At 48.9% G+C, this 24,968-nt stretch overlaps 1 protein-coding gene across 1 annotated transcript in view; it reads left to right on the top strand.

The window, feature by feature from the left end:
- The window catches only part of LOC139544425 (netrin receptor DCC-like), a 653,665-nt gene that overhangs the window by 583,098 nt on the left and 45,599 nt on the right, over nt 1-24,968 (top strand). Inside the window, exons 25-26 of the mRNA XM_071351497.1 lie at nt 1,059-1,175; nt 20,678-20,851. Coding sequence (XP_071207598.1) covers nt 1,059-1,175; nt 20,678-20,851 — 291 coding nt within the window. The remainder of the gene's footprint in view (nt 1-1,058; nt 1,176-20,677; nt 20,852-24,968) is intronic.

Here is a 24,968-nt window from a genome sequence, read left to right as displayed (position 1 = left end):
AGCTGCCCAGCGCGCCGGATAGTCAAAGTGTTCCTCATTTAGAACCATTTCATGCGTCTCAAAGTTCAAACTCCGCCCTACCGGCGGTCCCTGAGTGCAAATCAAGTGCACCTATGGGCCTACTGCAAGGCCAATCAGATCACTGTGTCTGCAGCTTCCACCGGCCCACGTGGAAGTTGATACTTTGTGAGATTTCAAAGCCATCACTAGAGAACAACTGTCAACAAATACAACAAAGAGCTGCTGTTTCTATGAGTGAATTCACGTTTAAGATTTTATTCACCACTGTCAACCCCTTTTTATAAGCCATAAACTCCTTCTCTCCGGCCTATCCACTTCCTACAAAGTGCATCCGTAGGCTTGCATGTTATTATTATCGTCTTGTGTCTTTTTTTTTAATATCAAGGAATATTTTCACGTTCTCTTGTAATAGGAGTAACAGCTTGAAAAGGTGCGTGAGGCTGAAGTAATGAAGTGCGACTAGAGTTTGTCCATCCGCTGGAAGACAGTGTCCCCTTTTTTGGGGGGGGTCTAACCAGAGGGAAGAGGAAGAGCTGACGGATGGTGAGAATGAGCCTCTCTGCAAAAAAACATACCATCTCTGCTGTAGCAGAGTATGTATACTTTGATTCTCCCTCTCATCTTCACCGAAACACTAGATTCCGTGGTGATCCGACTGCTATCTGTGGTGTTGAATATCAGATATTGACTCTACAACGCGTGAAACGGGCTCACGTTTTTTTCCGTGCGGCTCCCTCAAAGAAACCTTTTCTTGTTATTCTTTTTTTTCTTTTTTTTTCACCAAAATGACTTCAAGTCATAAAGGTTGCCGCCCCCTGCCTAGACACTAATCGTCATTGGTTCAACGTCTTCTTCTTGGTTTTCCTGTATCCTTCATTTAGTCAGGTGGAATTCCAATGAAAAAATGAATTATTATTAATTGTTTATTATTATTGTTATTATTAATTAATTATTTACAAGGGATCCCTGAGTACAATAATAAAATGGCAACAAAACTTCAAAATAGACAATACATACAATAATTATTTTCCTTCCAGGTGGAGACAACGATGAGGCATCCAGCTGCATCTCTACGTTAGAGCGCTCTCTAGCTGCCAGGAGGGCAACACGTACCAAGCTGTTGATCCCCATGGACTCTCAGCCCAGCAACACCCGTAAGTTAACGACACACACTAACCACTAGCGCGCGTTAGTCAATCACGATCAGCAGGAATCCCATCTCACAGAGAAAGAGAGAGAGAGACTCCACCGAGCTCAGATCAGAGACGTGGCTGGCAGGATGCAGACTCCTGAGATTACAGGCCCTCTAACGGGAAGGTAGACTCATCTCCTGGATCAGTTATTAGTGAACATAGACAAACAGTCTAATCTGGATTGTAGACTGAAGGGTTGAGGAGGGGTGTGGAGGGGTGAGGAGGGGTGAGGAGGAGTGAGGAGGAGTGATGCAGGTCGAGGAGGGGTGAGGAGGGGTGTAGAGGGGTGAGGAGGGGTGTAGAGGGGTGAGGAGGGGTGAGGAGGGGTGTAGAGGGGTGAGGAGGGGTGTAGAGGGGTGAGGAGGGGTGATGCAGGTCGAGGAGGGGTGAGGAGGGGTGTAGAGGGGTGAGGAGGGGTGTAGAGGGGTGAGGAGGGGTGTAGAGGGGTGAGGAGGGGTGTAGAGGGGTGAGGAGGGGTGTAGAGGGGTGAGGAGGGGTGTAGAGGGGTGAGGAGCTGTGATGCAGGTCGAAGAGGGGTATAGAGGGGTGAGGAGGGGTGTAGAGGGGTGAGGAGGGGTGTAGAGGGGTGAGGAGGAGTGAGGAGGGGTGTCGAGGGGTGAGGAGGGGTGTAGAGGGGTGAGGAGCTGTGATGCAGGTCGAAGAGGGGTATAGAGGGGTGAGGAAGGGTGTAGAGGGGTGAGGAGGAGTGTCGCAGGGTGTAGAGGGGTGAGGAGGAGTGTTGCAGGGTGAGGAGGGGTGAGGAGGGGTGTAGAGGGGTGAGGAGCTGTGATGCAGGTCGAGGAGGGGTGAGGAGGGGTGTAGAGGGGTGAGGAGGGGTGTAGAGGGGTGAGGAGGGGTGATGCAGGTCGAGGAGGGGTGAGGAGGGGTGTAGAGGGGTGAGGAGGGGTGTAGAGGGGTGAGGAGGGGTGTAGAGGGGTGAGGAGGGGTGTAGAGGGGTGAGGAGGGGTGTAGAGGGGTGAGGAGGGGTGTAGAGGGGTGAGGAGCTGTGATGCAGGTCGAAGAGGGGTATAGAGGGGTGAGGAGGGGTGTAGAGGGGTGAGGAGGGGTGTAGAGGGGTGAGGAGGAGTGAGGAGGGGTGTCGAGGGGTGAGGAGGGGTGTAGAGGGGTGAGGAGCTGTGATGCAGGTCGAAGAGGGGTATAGAGGGGTGAGGAAGGGTGTAGAGGGGTGAGGAGGAGTGTTGCAGGTCGAGGAGGGGTGAGGAGGGGTGTAGAGGGGTGTAGAGGGGTGAGGAGGGGTGTAGAGGGGTGAGGAGCTGTGATGCAGGTCGAGGAGGGGTGAGGAGGGGTGTAGAGGGGTGTCGAGGGGTGAGGAGGGGTGTAGAGGGGTGCAGAGGGGTGAGGAGGGGTGTCGAGGGGTGAGGAGCTGTGATGCAGGTCGAAGAGGGGTATAGAGGGGTGTAGAGGGGTGAGGAGGGGTGACGCAGGTCAAGGAGGGGTGTAGAGGGGTGATGCAGGTCGAGGAGGGGTGCAGAGAGGTGAGGAGGGGTGATGCAGGTCGAGGAGGCGTGTAGAGGGGTGAGGAGGGGTGATGCAGGTTGGGAGGGGTGATGAGGGGTGATGCAGGTCGAGGAGGGGTGCAGAGAGGTGAGGAGGGGTGACGCAGGTCAAGGAGGGGTGTAGAGGGGTGAGGAGGGGTGATGCAGGTCGAGGAGGCGTGTAGAGGGGTGAGGAGGGGTGATGCAGGTCGGGAAGGGTGATGAGGGGTGATGCAGGTCAGGGAGGGGTGATGAGGGGTGATGCAGGTCGGGGAGGGGTAATGAGGGGTGATGCAGGTCGGGGAGGGGTGAGGAGGGGTGATGCAGGTCAGGGAGGGGTGAGGAGGGGTGATGCAGGTCAGGGATGGGTGTGGAGGGGTGAGGAGGGGTGATGCAGGTCTGGAGGGGTGAGGAGGGGTGATGCAGGTCAGGGAGGGGTGATGAGGGGTGATGCAGGTCGGGGAGGGGTGATGAGGGGTGATGCAGGTCGGGGAGGGGTGAGGAGGTTTGATGCAGGTCAGGGAGGGGTGATGAGGGGTGATGCAGGTCAGGGATGGGTGTGGAGGGGTGAGGAGGGGTGATGCAGGTCAGGGATGGGTGTGGAGGGGTGAGGAGGGGTGAGGAGGGGTGAGGAGGAAAAGGACCAGGGCTTTCTGATGATCTACCTGTTTCACGTCAATCTCCCCGTCACCTACCTGAACCCTAGTGGGCATGCTCAGTAGTTACCTACCTGGACCCTAGTGGGCATGCTCAGTAGTTACCTACCTGGTCCCCAGTGAGCATGCTCAGTAGCTACCTACCCTAGTGGGCATGCTCAGTAGTTACCTACCTGAACCCTAGTGGGCATGCTCAGTAGTTACCTACCTGAACCCTAGTGGGCATGCTCAGTAGTTACCTACCTGGTCCCCAGTGAGCATGCTCAGTAGCTACCTACCTGGTCCCCAGTGAGCATGCTCAGTAGTTACCTACCTGGACCCTAGTGGGCAGGCTCAGTAGTTACCTACCTGGACCCTAGTGAGCATGCTCAGTAGTTACCTACCTGGACCCTAGTGGGCATGCTCAGTAGTTACCTACCTGGACCCTAGTGAGCATGCTCAGTAGTTACCTACCTGGTCCCCAGTGAGCATGCTCAGTAGTTAACTACCTGGTCCCTAGTGAGCATGCTCAGTAGTTACCTACCTGGACCCTAGTGAGCATGCTCAGTAGTTACCTACCTGGACCCTAGTGAGCATGCTCAGTAGTTACCTACCTGGACCCTAGTGGGCATGCTCAGTAGTTACCTACCTTGACCCTAGTGGGCATGCTCAGTAGTTACCTACCTGGACCCTAGTGGGCATGCTCAGTAGTTACCTACCTGGACCCTAGTGGGTATGCTCAGTAGTTACCTACCTGGACCCTAGTGGGCATGCTCAGTAGTTACCTACCTGGACCCTAGTGAGCATGCTCAGTAGTTACCTACCTGGACCCTAGTGAGCATGCTCAGTAGTTACCTACCTGTTCCCTAGTGAGCATGCTCAGTAGTTACCTACCTGGACCCTAGTGAGCATGCTCAGTAGTTACCTACCTGGACCCTAGTGAGCATGCTCAGTAGTTACCTACCTGGACCCTAGTGGGCATGCTCAGTAGTTACCTACCTGGACCCTAGTGAGCATGCTCAGTAGTTACCTACCTGGTCCCCAGTGAGCATGCTCAGTAGTTACCTACCTGGTCCCCAGTGAGCATGCTCAGTAGTTACCTACCTGGTCCCCAGTGAGCATGCTCAGTAGTTACCTACCTGAACCCTAGTGGGCATGCTCAGTAGTTACCTACCTGGACCCTAGTGGGCATGCTCAGTAGTTACCTACCTGGTCCCTAGTGGGCATGCTCAGTAGTTACCTACCTGGGCCCTAGTGGGCATGCTCAGTAGTTACCTACCTGAACCCTAGTGGGCATGCTCAGTAGTTACCTACCTGGATCCCAGTGGGCATGCTCAGTAGTTACCTACCTGGACCCTAGTGGGCATGCTCAGTAGTTACCTACCTGAACCCTAGTGGGCATGCTCAGTAGTTACCTACCTGAACCCTAGTGGGCATGCTCAGTAGTTACCTACCTGAACCCTAGTGGGCATGCTCAGTAGTTACCTACCTGGACCCCAGTGGGCATGCTCAGTAGTTAACTACCTGAACCCTAGTGGGCATGCTCAGTAGTTACCTACCTGGTCCCCAGTGGGCATGCTCAGTAGTTACCTACCTGGACCCCAGTGGGCATGCTCAGTAGTTACCTACCTGGACCCCAGTGGGCATGCTCAGTAGTTACCTACCTGGACCCTAGTGGGCATGCTCAGTAGTTACCTACCTGGACCCTAGTGGGCATGCTCAGTAGTTACCTACCTGAACCCTAGTGGGCATGCTCAGTAGTTACCTACCTGGTCCCCAGTGAGCATGCTCAGTAGTTACCTACTTGGACCCTAGTGGGCATGCTCAGTAGTTACCTACCTGGACCCTAGTGGGCATGCTCAGTAGTTACCTACCTGGTCCCCAGTGAGCATGCTCAGTAGTTACCTACCTGGTCCCCAGTGAGCATGCTCAGTAGTTAACTACCTGAACCCTAGTGGGCATGCTCAGTAGTTACCTACCTGGTCCCCAGTGGGCATGCTCAGTAGTTACCTACCTGGACCCCAGTGGGCATGCTCAGTAGTTACCTACCTGGACCCCAGTGGGCATGCTCAGTAGTTACCTACCTGGACCCTAGTGGGCATGCTCAGTAGTTACCTACCTGGACCCTAGTGGGCATGCTCAGTAGTTACCTACCTGAACCCTAGTGGGCATGCTCAGTAGTTACCTACCTGGTCCCCAGTGAGCATGCTCAGTAGTTACCTACTTGGACCCTAGTGGGCATGCTCAGTAGTTACCTACCTGGACCCTAGTGGGCATGCTCAGTAGTTACCTACCTGGTCCCCAGTGAGCATGCTCAGTAGTTACCTACCTGGTCCCTAGTGGGCATGCTCAGTGACACTCTGTAGTTAACAGTGCTAGGCTGCTATAGGCACCCACTGCTAGCCATCACACAGGCCTCCATCACACACACACACACACACACACACACACACACCACACACCACACACCACACACCCCACACACCACACACCACACACCACACACCACACACACACACACACACACACCACACACCACACACCACACACCACACACACACACCACACACCACACACCACACACACACACACACACACACTGCAGGATACTGCAGTGTCTCACGTTCCCTTCCACCATCGAGAATCTTCTAAAGGGACTTGAACAGGGATACATTGCAGCTGGCTTCGTTCTTCCTGGGGTTGTTGTGAGAATAATGATCTGCATTGTTTGATGTTGAAAGATGAGGATGTTTATTTCTGTTGATATATATATATATACTGTATATACTGTAGATGGTATATCCACTCTGTCTTTGCTTGAGTCAGACCCGCATCAGGGCAGCTCGTTAATTACTATGCAGTAATGTGTATTGTGACCCTGACACTTTTTTAAACACACAAGAGGCCAAAGGACTTGGTTACAGATGTGTGATTTTTAACATCGCCCTAAACGCCGACGCAGCACCACCATCACGTTGTGGCGTTACATTTATTAGCCAAGGATGAAAGCCGGAACCATAAGCATTTTAATTAGACCACAGTTCAGACAGAAACGCATCGTAATTACAATGTTGACATAACACAGCGACATCAATTAATCTCACTAATATCATTTTAATTGGATTAATCATCTGGGACTGACTCTCTAGACCCATTTAATCCTAATCTCATCATCTGATAATCAACTCAGATTATGACCTCTTCTCATCAGAAATATGAGGTTGCAGCAGTAAAAGCATATATATATATTTATATATAAACACACACACACATATACATATACACATATATAAAGATCATATCGCATATATTTTGACTGATTATGTTTCTGTCCGGATAAAGCCCCGTAGTCAGTTTCTACTGGTACCGTAGTCAGTAGAAACTGACTACGGTACCAGTCAAAAATTTGGATACATCTACTCATTCAAAAAATTTTTTTTTTTTTTTACTATTTTCTACATTTTCTACCAAAACTACGAAATAATGTAGTAACCCCCAAAAATATATTTTATATTTGAGATTCTTCAAAGTAGCCACCCTTTGCCTTGATGACAGCTTTGCACATTCTTGGCATTCTCTCAACTAGCTTCACCTGGAATGCTTTTCCAACAGTCCTAGAGTTCCCACATATGCACTTGTTGGCTGATTTTGTGGTATCTCAAATATAAAATATATTTCCATTTTTTTTTAAATACTTTTTTGGTTACTACATGATTCCATATGTGTTATTTCATAGTGTTGATGTCTTCACTATTATTCTACAATGTAGAAAATAGTAAAAAATAAAGAAAAACCCTTGAATGAGTAGGTGTGTCCAACCTTCTCACTGGGACTGTACATCATCACATGTTTTAACAAAGGTACATATGTTGGAGGGTTTACTGGAGAGCTGATTTATAAACAAATGTAAAGTTTTAACATAAATACATTGCTTGTTGCTTTAATTTGTGTACTGAGGCTACCTCATCTTACCTCATCTACACCCATCTACCCTCATCTACCTCCATCTACCTCATCTTACCTCATCTACCCCATCTACCCTCATCTACCCCCATCTACCCCCATCTACCTCATCTACCCCCATCTACCCCATCTAACTCATCTGCCCTCATCTACCCCATCTACCTCATATACCCCCATCTACCCCATCTAACTCATCTACCCTCATCTACCCTCATCTACCCCATCTACCCTCATCTTACCTGTACTACCCTCATATACCCCCATCTACCCCCATCTACCCCATCTACCCTCATCTACCCTCATCTACCCCATCTACCCTCATCTTACCTGTACTACCCTCATCTACCCCCATCTCCCCGCATCTACCCCATCTACCCCATCTAACTCATCTGCCCTCATCTACCCCATCTACCTCATCTACCCCCATATACCCTCATCTACCCCCATCTACCTCATCTACCCCCATCTACCCTCATCTACCCTCACCTACCCCATCTACCCCATCTACCTCATCTACCCCATCTACCTCATCTACCCCCATCTACCTCATCTACCCCCATCTACCCTCATCTACCCCCATCTACCCCATCTACCTCATCTACCCCATCTACCCCATATACCCCATCTACCCCATCTACTCCCATCTTCCTCATCTACCCCCATCTACCCCCATCTACCCCATCTACCTCATCTACCCTCATCTACCCTATCTACCCTCATCTACCCTCATCTACCCCATCTACCCCATCTACCCCCATATACCCCATATACCCCATCTACCCCATCTACTCCCATCTACCTCATCTACCCCCATCTCCCCTCATCTACCCCATCTACCCTCATCTTACCTCTACTACCCTCATCTACCCCCATCTCCCCTCATCTACCCCATCTACCCCATCTACCGTCATCTACCCCCATCTACCCTCATCTACCCCATCTACCTCATCTACCCCCATCTACTCCCATCTACCCTCATCTACCCCCATCTACCTCATCTACCCCCATCTACCCTCATCTACCCCCATCTACCCCATCTACCTCATCTACCCCATATACCCCATCTACCCCATCTACTCCCATCTTCCTCATCTACCCCCATCTACCCCCATCTACCCCATCTACCTCATCTACCCTCATCTACCCCATCTACCCTCATCTACCCTCATCTACCCCATCTACCCCATCTACCCCCATATACCCCATATACCCCATCTACCCCATCTACTCCCATCTACCTCATCTACCCCCATCTCCCCTCATCTACCCCATCTACCCTCATCTTACCTCTACTACCCTCATCTACCCCCATCTCCCCTCATCTACCCCATCTACCCCATCTACCGTCATCTACCCCCATCTACCCTCATCTACCCCATCTACCTCATCTACCCCCATCTACCCCATCTACCCTCATCTACCCTCATCTACCCCCATCTAACTCATCTACCCCATCTACCTCATCTACCCCATATACCTCATCTACCCTCATCTACCCCATCTACTCCATCTACCCCATCTACCCCCATCTACCTCATCTACCCCATCTACCCCATCTACCCCATCTACCCCATCTACCCTCATCTACCCCCATCTACCTCATCTACCCCATCTACCTCATCTACCCCATATACCTCATCTACCCTCATCTACCCCATCTACCCATCTACCCCATCTACCCCCATCTACCTCATCTACCCTCATCTACCCCCATATACCCCATCTACTCCCATCTACCCTCATCTACCCCATCTACTCCATATACCCCATCTACCCTCATCTACCCCATCTACCCCCATCTACCCGCATCTACCCTCATCTCCCCCATCTACTCCATATACCCCATCTACCCTCATCTACCCCATCTACCCCCATCTACCCTCATCTACCCCATCTACCCCCATCTACCCCCATCTACCCTCATCTACCCCCATCTCCCCCATCTACCCTCATCTACCCCGTCTACCCCATCTACCCCATCTACTCCCATATACCTCATCTACCCTCATCTACCCCATCTACCCTCATCTACCCTCATCTACCCCATATACCCCATCTACCTCATCTACCCCCATCTCCCCTCATCTACCCCATCTACCCTCATCTTACCTCTACTACCCTCATCTACCCCCATCTCCCCTCATCTACCCCATCTACCCCATCTACCGTCATCTACCCCCATCTACCCTCACCTACCCCATCTACCCCCATCTACCCCATCTACCCTCATCTACCCTCATCTACCCCCATCTACCTCATCTACCCTCATCTACCCTCATCTACCCCATCTACCCTCATCTACCCTCATCTACCCTCATCTCCCCCATCTACCCCATCTACCCTCATCTACCCTCATCTACCCCATCTACTCCCATCTACCTCATCTACCCTCATCTACCCTCATCTACCCCATCTACCCCATCTACCCCATCTACCCTCATCTACCCCATCTACCCCATATACCCCATCTTCCCCATCTTCCCCATCTACCCTCATCTACCCTCATCTACCCCATCTACCCCATATACCCCATCTACTCCCATCTTCCCCATCTTCCCCATCTACCCTCATCTACCCTCATCTACCCTCATCTACCCTCATCTACTCCCATCTACCCTCATCTACCCTCATCTCCCCCATCTACCCCATCTACTCTCATCTACCCTCATCTACCCTCATCTACCCTCATCTACTCCCATCTACCTCATCTACCCTCATCTACCCCCATATACCCCATCTACTCCCATCTTCCCCATCTACCCTCATCTACCCCCATCTACCCCCATCTACCCTCATCTACCCCATCTACCCTCATCTACCCTCATCTACCCCCATCTACCCCATCTACCCATCTACCCCATCTACCCTCATCTCCCCCATCTACCCTCATCTACCCTCATCTACCCTCATCTACCTCATATACCCCATCTACTCCATATACCCTCATCTACCCTCATCTACCCCCATCTACCCCATCTACCTCCATCTACCCCATCTACCCCATCTACCCCATCTCCCCCATCTACCCTCATCTAACCCCATCTACCCCATCTACCCCATCTACCTCCATCTACCTCCATCTACCCCATCTACCCCATCTCCCCCATCTACCCCCATCTACTCCCATCTACCCCATCTACCCCATCTACCCCATCTCCATCTCCCCATATCTACCTCCATCTCCCCCATCTACCCTCATCTACCCTCATCTACTCCCATCTACCCTCATCTACCCTCATCTACTCCCATCTACCTCCATCTACCCTCATCTACCCTCATCTACTCCCATCTACCCTCATCTACCCTCATCTACTCCCATCTACCCTCATCTACCCTCATCTACTCCCATCTACCCTCATCTACCCTCATCTACCCCCATCTACCCTCATCTACCCTCATCTACCCCATCTACCTCATCTACCTCCATCTACCTCCATCTACCCCATCTACCCCATCTCCCCCATCTACCCTCATCTACTCCCATCTACCCCATCTACCCCATCTCCATCTCCCCCATCTACCCTCATCTACCTCCATCTCCCCCATCTACCCTCATCTACCCTCATCTACTCCCATCTACCCTCATCTACCCTCATCTACTCCCATCTACCTCCATCTACCCTCATCTACCCTCATCTACTCCCATCTACCCTCATCTACCCTCATCTACTCCCATCTACCCTCATCTACCCTCATCTACTCCCATCTACCCTCATCTACCCTCATCTACTCCCATCTACCCTCATCTACCCTCATCTACTCCCATCTACCCTCATCTACCCCCATCTACCCTCATCTACCCTCATCTACCCTCATCTACCTCACCTACCTCACCTCCTTCTGTGTGGGATCTTGTTCTTTGTTTGTGTGCAGGTAGTTTTCACATCGAAGCTGTTCGGTCGTTGTTATTCTTTATTGTTTTGTCCTTTCAAAGTTTCACTTCGTTATTAAATTATGTGGAACTCAAAGAACGCTGCGCCTTGGTCTCTTCCTTCCCGACGACACCCGGTACAATTGGGTAGACGGGGTAGGGGTTTGGGGGTATGATCCCCAATCAGAGACAACGATAGACAGCTGCCTCTGATTGGGAACCACACTCGGCCAGAAACAAAGAAATACAACACATAGAAATAAAGAACATAGAATGCCCACCCCAAATCACACCCTGACCAAACCAAAATAGAGACATAAAAAGGCTCTCTAAGGTCAGGGCGTGACACCAATCTACTCCATCCACCTCATCTACCCCATACCCCTCAACTACCCCCATCTCCCTCAACTACCCCCATCCACCTCATCTACCCCCATCTCCCTCAACTACACCCATCCACCTCATCTACCCCATCTCCCTCAACTACCCCCATCCACCTCATCTACCCCATCTCCCTCAACTACCCCCATCTCCCTCAACTACCCCCATCTCCCTCAACTACCCCCATCCACCTCAACTACCCCCATCCACCTCATCTACCCCCATCTACCCTCATCTACCCCCATCTACCCCATCTACCTCATCTACCCCATCTACCCCATATACCCCATCTACCCCATCTACTCCCATCTTCCTCATCTACCCCCATCTACCCCCATCTACCCCATCTACCTCATCTACCCTCATCTACCCCATCGTCCCTCATCTACCCTCATCTACCCCATCTACCCCATCTACCCCCATATACCCCATATACCCCATCTACCCCATCTACTCCCATCTACCTCATCTACCCCCATCTCCCCTCATCTACCCCATCTACCCTCATCTTACTTCTACTACCCTCATCTACCCCCATCTCCCCTCATCTACCCCATCTACCCCATCTACCGTCATCTACCCCCATCTACCCTCATCTACCCCATCTACCTCATCTACCCCCATCTACTCCCATCTACCCTCATCTACCCCCATCTACTCCCATCTACCCTCATCTACCCCCATCTACCTCATCTACCCCCATCTACCCTCATCTACCCCCATCTACCCCATCTACCTCATCTACCCCATATACCCCATCTACCCCATCTACTCCCATCTTCCTCATCTACCCCCATCTACCCCCATCTACCCCATCTACCTCATCTACCCTCATCTACCCCATCTACCCTCATCTACCCTCATCTACCCCATCTACCCCATCTACCCCCATATACCCCATTTACCCCATCTACCCCATCTACTCCCATCTACCTCATCTACCCCCATCTCCCCTCATCTACCCCATCTACCCTCATCTTACCTCTACTACCCTCATCTACCCCCATCTCCCCTCATCTACCCCATCTACCCCATCTACCGTCATCTACCCCCATCTACCCTCATCTACCCCATCTACCTCATCTACCCCCATCTACCCCATCTACCCTCATCTACCCTCATCTACCCCCATCTACCTCATCTACCCCATCTACCTCATCTACCCCATATACCTCATCTACCCTCATCTACCCCATCTACTCCATCTACCCCATCTACCCCCATCTACCTCATCTACCCCATCTACCTCATCTACCCCATCTACCTCATCTACCCCCATCTACCCCATCTACCCTCATCTACCCTCATCTACCCCCATCTACCTCATCTACCCCATCTACCTCATCTACCCCATATACCTCATCTACCCTCATCTACCCCATCTACCCATCTACCCCATCTACCCCCATCTACCTCATCTACCCTCATCTACCCCCATATACCCCATCTACTCCCATCTACCCTCATCTACCCCATCTACTCCATATACCCCATCTACCCTCATCTACCCCATCTACCCCCATCTACCCGCATCTACCCTCATCTCCCCCATCTACTCCATATACCCCATCTACCCTCATCTACCCCATCTACCCCCATCTACCCTCATCTACCCCATCTACCCCATCTACCCCCATCTACCCTCATCTACCCCCATCTACCCTCATCTCCCCCATCTACCCTCATCTACCCCATCTACCCCATCTACCCCATCTACTCCCATATACCTCATCTACCCTCATCTACCCCATCTACCCTCATCTACCCTCATCTACCCCATATACCCCATCTACCTCATCTACCCCCATCTCCCCTCATCTACCCCATCTACCCTCATCTTACCTCTACTACCCTCATCTACCCCCATCTCCCCTCATCTACCCCATCTACCCCATCTACCGTCATCTACCCCCATCTACCCTCACCTACCCCATCTACCCCCATCTACCCCATCTACCCTCATCTACCCTCATCTACCCCCATCTACCTCATCTACCCTCATCTACCCTCATCTACCCCATCTACCCTCATCTACCCTCATCTACCCTCATCTCCCCCATCTACCCCATCTACCCTCATCTACCCTCATCTACCCCATCTACTCCCATCTACCTCATCTACCCTCATCTACCCTCATCTACCCCATCTACCCCATCTACCCCATCTACCCTCATCTACCCCATCTACCCCATATACCCCATCTTCCCCATCTTCCCCATCTACCCTCATCTACCCTCATCTACCCCATCTACCCCATATACCCCATCTACTCCCATCTTCCCCATCTTCCCCATCTACCCTCATCTACCCTCATCTACCCTCATCTACCCTCATCTACTCCCATCTACCTCATCTACCCTCATCTCCCCCATCTACCCCATCTACTCTCATCTACCCTCATCTACCCTCATCTACCCTCATCTACTCCCATCTACCTCATCTACCCTCATCTACCCCCATATACCCCATCTACTCCCATCTTCCATATCTACCCTCATCTACCCCCATCTACCCCCATCTACCCTCATCTACCCTCATCTACCCCCATCTACCCCATCTACCCATCTACCCCATCTACCCTCATCTCCCCCATCTACCCTCATCTACCCTCATCTACCCTCATCTACCTCATATACCCCATCTACTCCATATACCCTCATCTACCCTCATCTACCCCCATCTACCCCATCTACCTCCATCTACCCCATCTACCCCATCTACCCCATCTCCCCCATCTACCCTCATCTAACCCCATCTACCCCATCTACCTCATCTACCTCCATCTACCTCCATCTACCCCATCTACCCCATCTCCCCCATCTACCCCCATCTACTCCCATCTACCCCATCTACCCCATCTACCCCATCTCCATCTCCCCATATCTACCTCCATCTCCCCCATCTACCCTCATCTACCCTCATCTACTCCCATCTACCCTCATCTACCCTCATCTACTCCCATCTACCTCCATCTACCCTCATCTACCCTCATCTACTCCCATCTACCCTCATCTACCCTCATCTACTCCCATCTACCCTCATCTACCCTCATCTACTCCCATCTACCCTCATCTACCCTCATCTACCCCCATCTACCCTCATCTACCCTCATCTACCCCATCTACCTCATCTACCTCCATCTACCTCCATCTACCCCATCTACCCCATCTCCCCCATCTACCCTCATCTACTCCCATCTACCCCATCTACCCCATCTCCATCTCCCCCATCTACCCTCATCTACCTCCATCTCCCCCATCTACCCTCATCTACCCTCATCTACTCCCATCTACCCTCATCTACCCTCATCTACTCCCATCTACCTCCATCTACCCTCATCTACCCTCATCTACTCCCATCTACCCTCATCTACCCTCATCTACTCCCATCTACCCTCATCTACCCTCATCTACTCCCATCTACCCTCATCTACCCTCATCTACTCCCATCTACCCTCATCTACCCCCATCTACCCTCATCTACCCTCATCTACCCTCATCTACCTCACCTACCTCACCTCCTTCTGTGTGGGATCTTGTTCTTTGTTTGTGTGCAGGTAGTTTTCACATCGAAGCTGTTCGGTCGTTGTTATTCTTTATTGTTTTGTCCTTTCAAAGTTTCACTTCGTTATTAAATTATGTGGAACTCAAAGAACGCTGCGCCTTGGTCTCTTCCTTCCCGACGACACCCGGTACAATTGGGTAGACGGGGTAGGGGTTTGGGGGTATGATCCCCAATCAGAGACAACGATAGACAGCTGCCTCTGATTGGGAACCACACTCGGCCAGAAACAAAGAAATACAACACATAGAAATAAAGAACATAGAATGCCCACCCCAAATCACACCCTGACCAAACCAAAATAGAGACATAAAAAGGCTCTCTAAGGTCAGGGCGTGACACCAATCTACTCCATCCACCTCATCTACCCCATCCCCCTCAACTACCCCCATCTCCCTCAACTACCCCCATCCACCTCATCTACCCCCATCTCCCTCAACTACACCCATCCACCTCATCTACCCCATCTCCCTCAACTACCCCCATCCACCTCATCTACCCCATCTCCCTCAACTACCCCCATCTCCCTCAACTACCCCCATCTCCCTCAACTACCCCCATCCACCTCAACTACCCCCATCCACCTCATCTACCCCATCTCCCTCAACTACCCCCATCCACCTCATCTACCCCCATCTCCCTCAACTACCCCCATCTCCCTCAACTACCCCCATCCACCTCAACTACCCCCATGGCCCTCAACTACCCCCATCTCCCTCAACTACCCCCATCTCCCTCAACTACCCCCATCTCCCTCAACTACCCCCATCTCCCTCAACTACCCCCATCTCCCTCAACTACCCCCATCTCCCTCATCTCAGTAGTCTCAGTAGTCAGTACTACAGTATAGTGGGAATAGTCTCAGTAGTCAGTACTACAGTATAGTGGGAATAGTCTCAGTAGTCAGTACTACAGTACAGTGAATAGTCTCAGTAGTCAGTACTACAGTACAGTGAATAGTCTCAGTACTCAGTACTACAGTATAGTGGGAATAGTCTCAGTAGTCAGTACTACAGTACAGTGGGAATAGTCTCAGTAGTCAGTACTACAGTACAGTGGGAATAGTCTCAGTAGTCAGTACTACAGTATAGTGGGAATAGTCTCAGTAGTCAGTACTACAGTATAGTGGGAATAGTCTCAGTAGTCAGTACTACAGTATAGTGGGAATAGTCTCAGTAGTCAGTACTACAGTATAGTGGGAATAGTCTCAGTAGTCAGTACTACAGTATAGTGGGAATAGTCTCAGTAGTCAGTACTACAGTACAGTGGGAATAGTCTCAGTAGTCAGTACTACAGTATAGTGGGAATAGTCTCAGTAGTCAGTACTACAGTATAGTGGGAATAGTCTCAGTAGTCAGTACTACAGTATAGTGGGAATAGTCTCAGTAGTCAGTACTACAGTACAGTGGGAATAGTCTCAGTAGTCAGTACTACAGTATAGTGGGAATAGTCTCAGTAGTCAGTACTACAGTATAGTGGGAATAGTCTCAGTAGCCAGTACTACAGTATAGTGGGAATAGTCTCAGTAGTCAGTACTACAGTATAGTGGGAATAGTCTCAGTAGTCAGTACTACAGTACAGTGAATAGTCTCAGTAGTCAGTACTACAGTATAGTGGGAATAGTCTCAGTAGTCAGTACTACAGTATAGTGGGAATAGTCTCAGTAGTCAGTACTACAGTACAGTGGGAATAGTCTCAGTAGTCAGTACTACAGTATAGTGGGAATAGTCTCAGTAGTCAGTACTACAGTACAGTGAATAGTCTCAGTACTCAGTACTACAGTATAGTGGGAATAGTCTCAGTTGTCAGTACTACAGTACAGTGAATAGTCTCAGTAGTCAGTACTACAGTACAGTGGGAATAGTCTCAGTAGTCAGTACTACAGTACAGTGGGAATAGTCTCAGTAGTCAGTACTACAGTATAGTGGGAATAGTCTCAGTAGTCAGTACTACAGTACAGTGAATAGTCTCAGTAGTCAGTACTACAGTACAGTGGGAATAGTCTCAGTAGTCAGTACTACAGTACAGTGAATAGTCTCAGTACTCAGTACTACAGTATAGTGGGAATAGTCTCAGTAGTCAGTACTACAGTACAGTGAATAGTCTCAGTACTCAGTACTACAGTATAGTGGGAATAGTCTCAGTAGTCAGTACTACAGTACAGTGAATAGTCTCAGTAGTCAGTACTACAGTACAGTGGGAATAGTCTCAGTAGTCAGTACTACAGTACAGTGAATAGTCTCAGTAGTCAGTACTACAGTACAGTGGGAATAGTCTCAGTAGTCAGTACTACAGTACAGTGAATAGTCTCAGTAGTCAGTACTACAGTATAGTGAATAGTCTCAGTAGTCAGTACTACAGTATAGTGAATAGTCTCAGTAGTCAGTACTACAGTACAGTGGGAATAGTCTCAGTAGTCAGTACTACAGTATAGTGAATAGTCTCAGTAGTCAGTACTACAGTATAGTGGGAATAGTCTCAGTAGTCAGTACTACAGTATAGTGAATAGTCTCAGTAGTCAGTACTACAGTACAGTGGGAATAGTCTCAGTAGTCAGTACTACAGTATAGTGAATAGTCTCAGTAGTCAGTACTACAGTACAGTGAATAGTCTCAGTAGTCAGTACTACAGTACAGTGAATAGTCTCAGTAGTCAGTACTACAGTACAGTGAACTCCTATGTAATGGAAGTTTCTCCAGATGCTGCAGGGTACAGATGGATCCTATTGTGATAGACTCTAGAAGTGATAGATGGGAGACAAATCTCTCTCACACACACACACACACACACACACACACACACACACACACACACACACACACACACACACACACACACACACACACACACCAGACAATTCTTTCTCCCCTCCAGGTCGGAGACAGTTTAAGAGATAGTGATCTCTCTCTGTGTGGAGTACCCTGGGCGTTTATACAGCAAAGCACCCTCCTCCATCCCTCCTCTCTCCCTCCTCTCTCCATCCCACTCTCCCTCCTCTCTCCCTCCTCTCTCCCTCCTCTCTCCCTCCTCTCTCCCTCCTCCATCCCACTCTCCCTCCTCTCTCCCTCCTCTCCCTCTCTCCCTCCCCTCTCCCTCCTCTCTCCCTCCTCTCTCCCTCCTCCATCCCACTCTCCCTCCCACTCTCCCTCCTCCATCCCACTCTCCCTCCTCTCTCCCTCCTCTCTCCCTCCTCCATCCCACTCTCCATCCCACTCTCCTCTCTCCCTCCTCTCTCCCTCCTCTATCCCTCCTCTCTCCCTCTCTCCCTCCTCTCTCCCTCCTCTCTCCCTCCTCTCTCCCTCCTCTCTCCCTCCTCCCTCCCTCCTCCCTCTTCTCTCCCTCTCTCCCTCCTCCCCCCTCGTCTCCCTCTCTCCCTCCTCTCTCCCTCCTCTCTCCCTCCCTCCTCCCTCCTCTCTCCCTCCTCCCTCCTCTCTCCCTCCCTCCTCCCTCCTCTCTCCCTCTCTCCCTCCTCTCTCCATCCTCTCTCCCTCCTCTCTCCCTCCCTTCTTTAAGCCCTCAGGGCTCTTTTCAAGGTCAAGGCTCAGTCAGTCACTAGTTATCCAGTATTTTTCTCCTCCCGTCTGTCTTGTCTGTCTTGTCTGTCTGGTCTGTCTGGTCTGTCTGGTTGTCTGTCTGTCTGTCTGTCTGTCTGTCTGTCTTGTCTGTCGCGTCTGTCGCGTCGGTCGCGTCTGTCTGTCTGTCTTGTCTGTCTGTCTGTCTGTCTGTCTGTCTGTCTGTCTGTCTGTCTGTCTGTCTGTCTGTCTGTCTGTCTGTCTGTCTGTCTGTCTGTCTGTCTGTCTGTCTGTCTGTCTGTCTGCCTTGTCTGTCTGCCTTGTCTGTCTGTCTGTCTTGTCTGCCTGCCTGTCTAACTCCATGTTGGGAACAGCCTAGCATAAACGGAAATCATTAAAAAGAAAATGTGCAGCTAAAATGAGTCCAGGCAGTCCATCCCTGTTTCAGTCCGTCTTCTAATGAACCGTCTTCACATGTTCCTGTAGGACTGCGTTTAATATCTCTCCAACCGTCTTCAGATGTTCCTGTAGGACTGTGTTTAATATCTCTCCAACCGTCTTCACATGTTCCTGTAGGACTGTGTTTAATATCTCTCCAACCGTCTTCACATGTTCCTGTAGGACTGCGTTTAATATCTCTCCAACCGTCTTCACATGTTCCTGTAGGACTGTGTTTAATATCTCTCCAACCGTCTTCACATGTTCCTGTAGGACTGCGTTTAATATCTCTCCAACCGTCTTCAGATATTCCTGTAGGACTGTGTTTAATATCTCTCCAACCGTCTTCAGATATTCCTGTTGGACTGTGTTTAATATCTCTCCAACCGTCTTCAGATATTCCTGTAGGACTGTGTTTAATATCTCTCCAACCGTCTTCACATGTTCCTGTAGGACTGTGTTTAATATCTCTCCAACCGTCTTCAGATGTTCCTGAAGGACTGTGTTTAATATCTCTCCAACCGTCTTCACATGTTCCTGTAGGACTGTGTTTAATATCTCTCCAACCGTCTTCACATGTTCCTGTAGGACTGTGTTTAATATCTCTCCAACCGTCTTCACATGTTCCTGTAGGACTGTGTTTAATATCTCTCCAACCGTCTTCACATGTTCCTGTAGGACTGTGTTTAATATCTCTCCAACCGTCTTCACATGTTCCTGTAGGACTGCGTTTAATATCTCTCCAACCGTCTTCACATGTTCCTGTAGGACTGTGTTTAATATCTCTCCAACCGTCTTCAGATGTTCCTGTAGGACTGTGTTTAATATCTCTCCAACCGTCTTCACATGTTCCTGTAGGACTGCGTTTAATATCTCTCTTCAATTAGAACCTCCCCTAATTCTGTTATGAAGGGTTTATAGGAAGTCAGTTGGCCATTCAGAGTATACAGCACTACTTTGTCCCTAATTGATCTTATAATGTTGCTAATTGATTACTTAATGTTGCTAATTGATCCTATAATGTCGCTAATTGATTCCTTAATGTCGCTAATTGATCCTATAATGTTGCTAATTGATCCTATAATGTCGCTAATTGATCCTATAATGTCGCTAATTGATCCTATAATGTCTCTAATTGATCCTATAATGTCTCTAATTGATCCTATAATGTCGCTAATTGATTCCTTAATGTCGCTAATTGATCCTATAATGTCGCTAATTGATTCCTTAATGTCGCTAATTGATCCTATAATGTTGCTAATAGATCCTATAATGTTGCTAATTGATCCTATAATGTCGCTAATTGATCCTATAATGTCGCTAATTGATTCCTTAATGTCGCTAATTGATCCTAAAATGTCGCTAATTGATCCTATAAACTGTACTGTAAGTTACGTTGGATAAAACAGTTCTACTAGGAGCTAGATGACCTAGAATAAAAACACTTTGTTTTTGTTGTTGTGTATCTGTTTATATTTGTGTCCCAAAATGGGATGAACCAGGTGTCATTTGGAATACTCACTATATTTACATGGTTATTTTAACCCTGTTGTTCAATTTCTCTCGTTATGTTTCCTGTTTCCTGTCTCTCCTCCCCTCTACCCAGCTGTTGTCAGTGCCATCCCAGTGCCAACCCTGGAGGGCAGCCAGTACCCTGGCATTCTGCCCTCGCCCACCTGCGGGTACAGTCATGGTACTTTGACCACTCACCCCAAGTTCACCCTGAGAGCGATGCCCTTCCCCAGCCTCACCGTGGACCGCAGCTACACAACAGGTGGAAGTCAGTACCGTTTACAGTCCTTCTGTATGTCAATCTCTCATCTCTCTTCTCTCTCTCTCTCTGTTATAGTCTTTATCTATCTCTCTCTCTCTGTTATTCTCTTTATCTATATCTCTCTCTGTTATACTGTTTATCTCTCTCTTTCTCTCTCAATTCAATTCAATTCAAGGGGCTTTATTGGCATGGGAAACATGTGTTAACATTGCCAAAGCAAGTGAGGTAGATAATATACAAAAGTGAAATAAACAATAAAAATTAACAGTAAACATTACACTCACAGAAGTTCCAAAAGAATAAAGACATTACAAATGTCATATTATGTCTGTATACAGTGTTGTAATGATGTGCAAATAGTTAAAGTACAAAAGGGAAAATAAATAAACATAAATATAGGTTGTATTTACAATGGTGTTTGTTCTTCACTGGTTGCCCTTTTCTTGTGGCAACAGGTCACAAATCTTGCTGCTGTGATGTCACACTGTGGTATTTCACCCAGTAGATATGGGAGTTTATCAAAATTGGGTTTGTTTTCGAATTCTTTGTGGGTCTGTGTAATCTGAGGGAAATATGTGTCTCTAATATGGTCATACATTTGGCAGGAGGTTAGGAAGTGCAGTTCAGTTTCTACCTCATTTTGTGGGCAGTGTTGCACATAGCCTGTCTTCTCTTGAGAGCCAGGTCTGCCTACGGCGGCCTTTCTCAATAGCAAGGCTATGCTCACTGAGTCTGTACATAGTCAAAACTTTCCTTAAGTTTGGGTCAGTCACAGTGGTCAGGTATTCTGCCACTGTGTAGTCTCTGTTTAGGGCCAAATAGCATTCTAGTTTGCTCAGTTTTTTTGTTAATTCTTTCCAATGTGTCAAGTAATTATCTTTTTGTTTTCTCATGATTTGGTTGGGTCTAATTGTGCTGTTGTCCTGGGGCTCTGTGGGGTGTGTTTGTGTTTGTGAACAGAGCCCTAGGACCAGCTTGCTTAGGGGACTCTTCTCCAGGTTCATCTCTCTGTAGGTGTTGGCTTTGTTATGGAAGGTTTGGGAATCGCTTCCTTTTAGGTGATTGTAGAATTTAAACGTCTCTTTCCTGGATTTTGATAATTAGTGGGTATCGGCCTAATTCTGCTCTGCATGCATTATTTGGTGTTTTACGTTGTACCCGGAGGATATTTTTGCAGAATTCTGCATGCAGAGTCTCAATTTGGTGTTTGTCCCATTTTGTGGATTCTTGGTTGGTGAGCGGACCCCAGACCTCACAGCCATAAAGGGCAATGGGTTCTATGACTGATTCAAGTATTTTTAGCCAGATCCTAATTGGTATGTTGAGTTTTATGTTCCCTTTGATGGCATAGAAGGCCCTTCTTGCCTTGTCTCTCAGATCGTTCACAGCTTTGTGGAAGTTACCTGTGGCGCTGATGTTTAGGCCAAGGTATGTATAGTTTTTTGAGTGCTCTAGGGCAACGGTGTCTAGATGGAATTTGTTTTTGTGGTCCTGGTGACTGGACTTTTTTTGGAACACCGTTATTTTGGTCTTACTGAGATTTACTGTCAGGGCCCAGGTCTGTCAGGGCCCAGGTCTGTCAGGGCCCAGGTCTGTCAGGGCCCAGGTCTGTCAGGGCCCAGGTCTGTCAGGGCCCAGGTCTGACAGGGCCCAGGTCTGACAGGGCCCAGGTCTGTCAGGGCCCAGGTCTGGCAGAATCTGTGCAGAATATCCAGGTGCTGCTGTAGGCCCTCCTCTCTCTCCTCTCTCTCTCTCTCTCTCTCTCTCTCTCTCTCTCTCTCTCTCTCTCTCTGTTATACTCTTTATCTCTCTCTCTCTCTCTCTCTGTTATACTCTTTATCTCTCTCTCTCTGTTATACTGTTTATCTACATAGCTTCTTCTCTTGAGAGCCAGGTCTGCCTACGACGGCCTTTCTCAATAGCAAGGCTAAGCTCACTGAGTTTGTACATAGTCAAAGCTTTTATTAAGTTTGGGTCAGTCACAGTGGTCAGTTATTCTCTCCTCACTCTCTCCTCACGCTCTCTCTCTCTCTCTCTCTCTCTCTCTCTCTCTCTCTCTCTCTCTCTCTCTCTCTCTCTCTCTCTCTCTCTCTCTCTCTCTCTCTCTCTCTCTCCCTCTCTCTCTCATCACTCTCTCCACACTCTCTCTCCCTCTCTCTCTCTCTCTCCTCTCTCTCTCCTCACTCCACTCTCTCCACACTCTCTCTCTCTCTCCCTCTCTCTCTCTCTCTCTCTCTCTCTCTCTCTCTCCCTATCTCTCTCCCTCTCTCTCTCCTCTCTCTCTCTCCCTCTCTCTCCCTCTCTCTCTCCTCACTCTCTCCTCACTCTCCCCCACTCTCTCTCCTTCACTCTCTCCCCACTCGCTCTCTCTCTCTCTCTCTCTCTCTCTGTCTCTCGCTGCCTCTTACTTTCCCAAAAAGGAGTCTGCACCTCTTAATCTCTGTCCCTCCCTCCCTCCCTCCTCCTTGCTGTATCTCTCTTCTTGCCTCTGGTCTCAATTTCTCTAACAGACATTTACTTCTCATTAGCACTGTCCTTTTCTCTCTCACTCCGCCACACTCCATGCTTGCTCTTATGTGTTAAGGCCAGCCTTGGCGAGGCGGGTAAATGACCCTGAGGCCAAGCTGTATTAGCCATTTACACCCTATCCCCTATATAACCCTATGGGCCCTGGTCAAATGCAGTTCACTATTTTCCTCATAATATTGTTTTGAAAGTTAGTTTTGGACTGATGCCCGACTGAGCATTCTACTCATTGGTATTGAGTAGTGATGATGATTTCATTAAAAATGCATTAAGGTGGCTTGGAAATACAATTACATTTCAAAAAAGGAGGGAAAATAATACGTAGGAAAAACCTCCTGTCATCATTTTGACGTCTCCAGATTGACTTCAGGTGCAGTTTAACGTTAGCTAAGATTGAGACGAGACGACCAGAATTTAGCTAGTAAACGTTAGCATCGCTAGCTATTTTTTTTTTGACGAACTTTGCTGCTGATGATAACATTACCATCTGTCTAAAGTAAGTTATTTGATGACATTGATGATAATGATGATGACAAAGTTGTTTCCTACTAAATATTTGTCAACTTTAACATCACGTCATCGTGTTTCCAAGGACACTATAGTGTCCTTGGAAGGACACTGATTGATTGATTGATTGATTGATTGATTGAAAAATTGATTGACACTATAGTGTAATTTAGACTTAAACAGTTGTTAGCCTCCGTCCAGAAGGACTGGGCTTTATCACGTCTCTAAGGCACCACTGTGGCACTGCGGGTGGATGACTGCTTGACAACGTTGGGTTGACTCGCCCGAGTGACGGAGGTGCAGCCTGTGAATTAAAGAATAAGGTGCCATTCGGGATACAAGACCACGTAATGGGCTTATAGCTCATTGACCTATATTTGTAATTTAAGACGAGGGGCAATCATCAGACTGGGCCAAGACACGGGGAAAAGGTTAGTTTCAGTGTCGGGGAAATCACTTTGGCTGGATGGAGAGAGCAAACGAGGTAGGAGGAGGAGGAGAGGAGAGGAGAGGAGAGGAGAGGAGAGGAGAGGAGAGGAGAGGAGAGGAGAGGAGAGGAGAGGAGAGGAGAGGAGAGGAGAGGAGAGGGGCGATAGATGGACCCCTAGCTCTATAGCACAGTAAAGATAGAATGGACCCCTAGCTCTATAGCACACTAAAGATAGAATGGACCCCCAGCTCTATAGCACAGTAAAGATAGAATGGACCCCTAGCTCTATAGCACACTAAAGATAGAATGGACCCCTAGCTCTATAGTACAGTAAAGATAGAATGGACCCCTAGCTCTATAGCACAGTAAAGATAGAATGGACCCCTAGCTCTATAGCACAGTAAAGATAGAATGGACCCCTAGCTCTATAGTACAGTAAAGATAGAATGGACCCCTAGCTCTATAGCACAGTAAAGATAGAATGGACCCCTAGCTCTATAGCACAGTAAAGATAGAATGGACCTCTAGCTCTATAGCACAGTAAAGATAGAATGGCTCGGCTACCGATCTTACGCTGCCAATGTCAACAAGACATTAGCGTCATGCCAACAAGACATTAGTGTCATGCCAACAAGACATTAGCGTCATGCCAAAAAGATA

Source organism: Salvelinus alpinus, chromosome 18, assembly GCF_045679555.1.
Source record: "Salvelinus alpinus chromosome 18, SLU_Salpinus.1, whole genome shotgun sequence".
NCBI lineage: Eukaryota > Metazoa > Chordata > Actinopteri > Salmoniformes > Salmonidae > Salvelinus > Salvelinus alpinus.
This window is presented reverse-complemented; position numbering and strand designations above follow the sequence as displayed.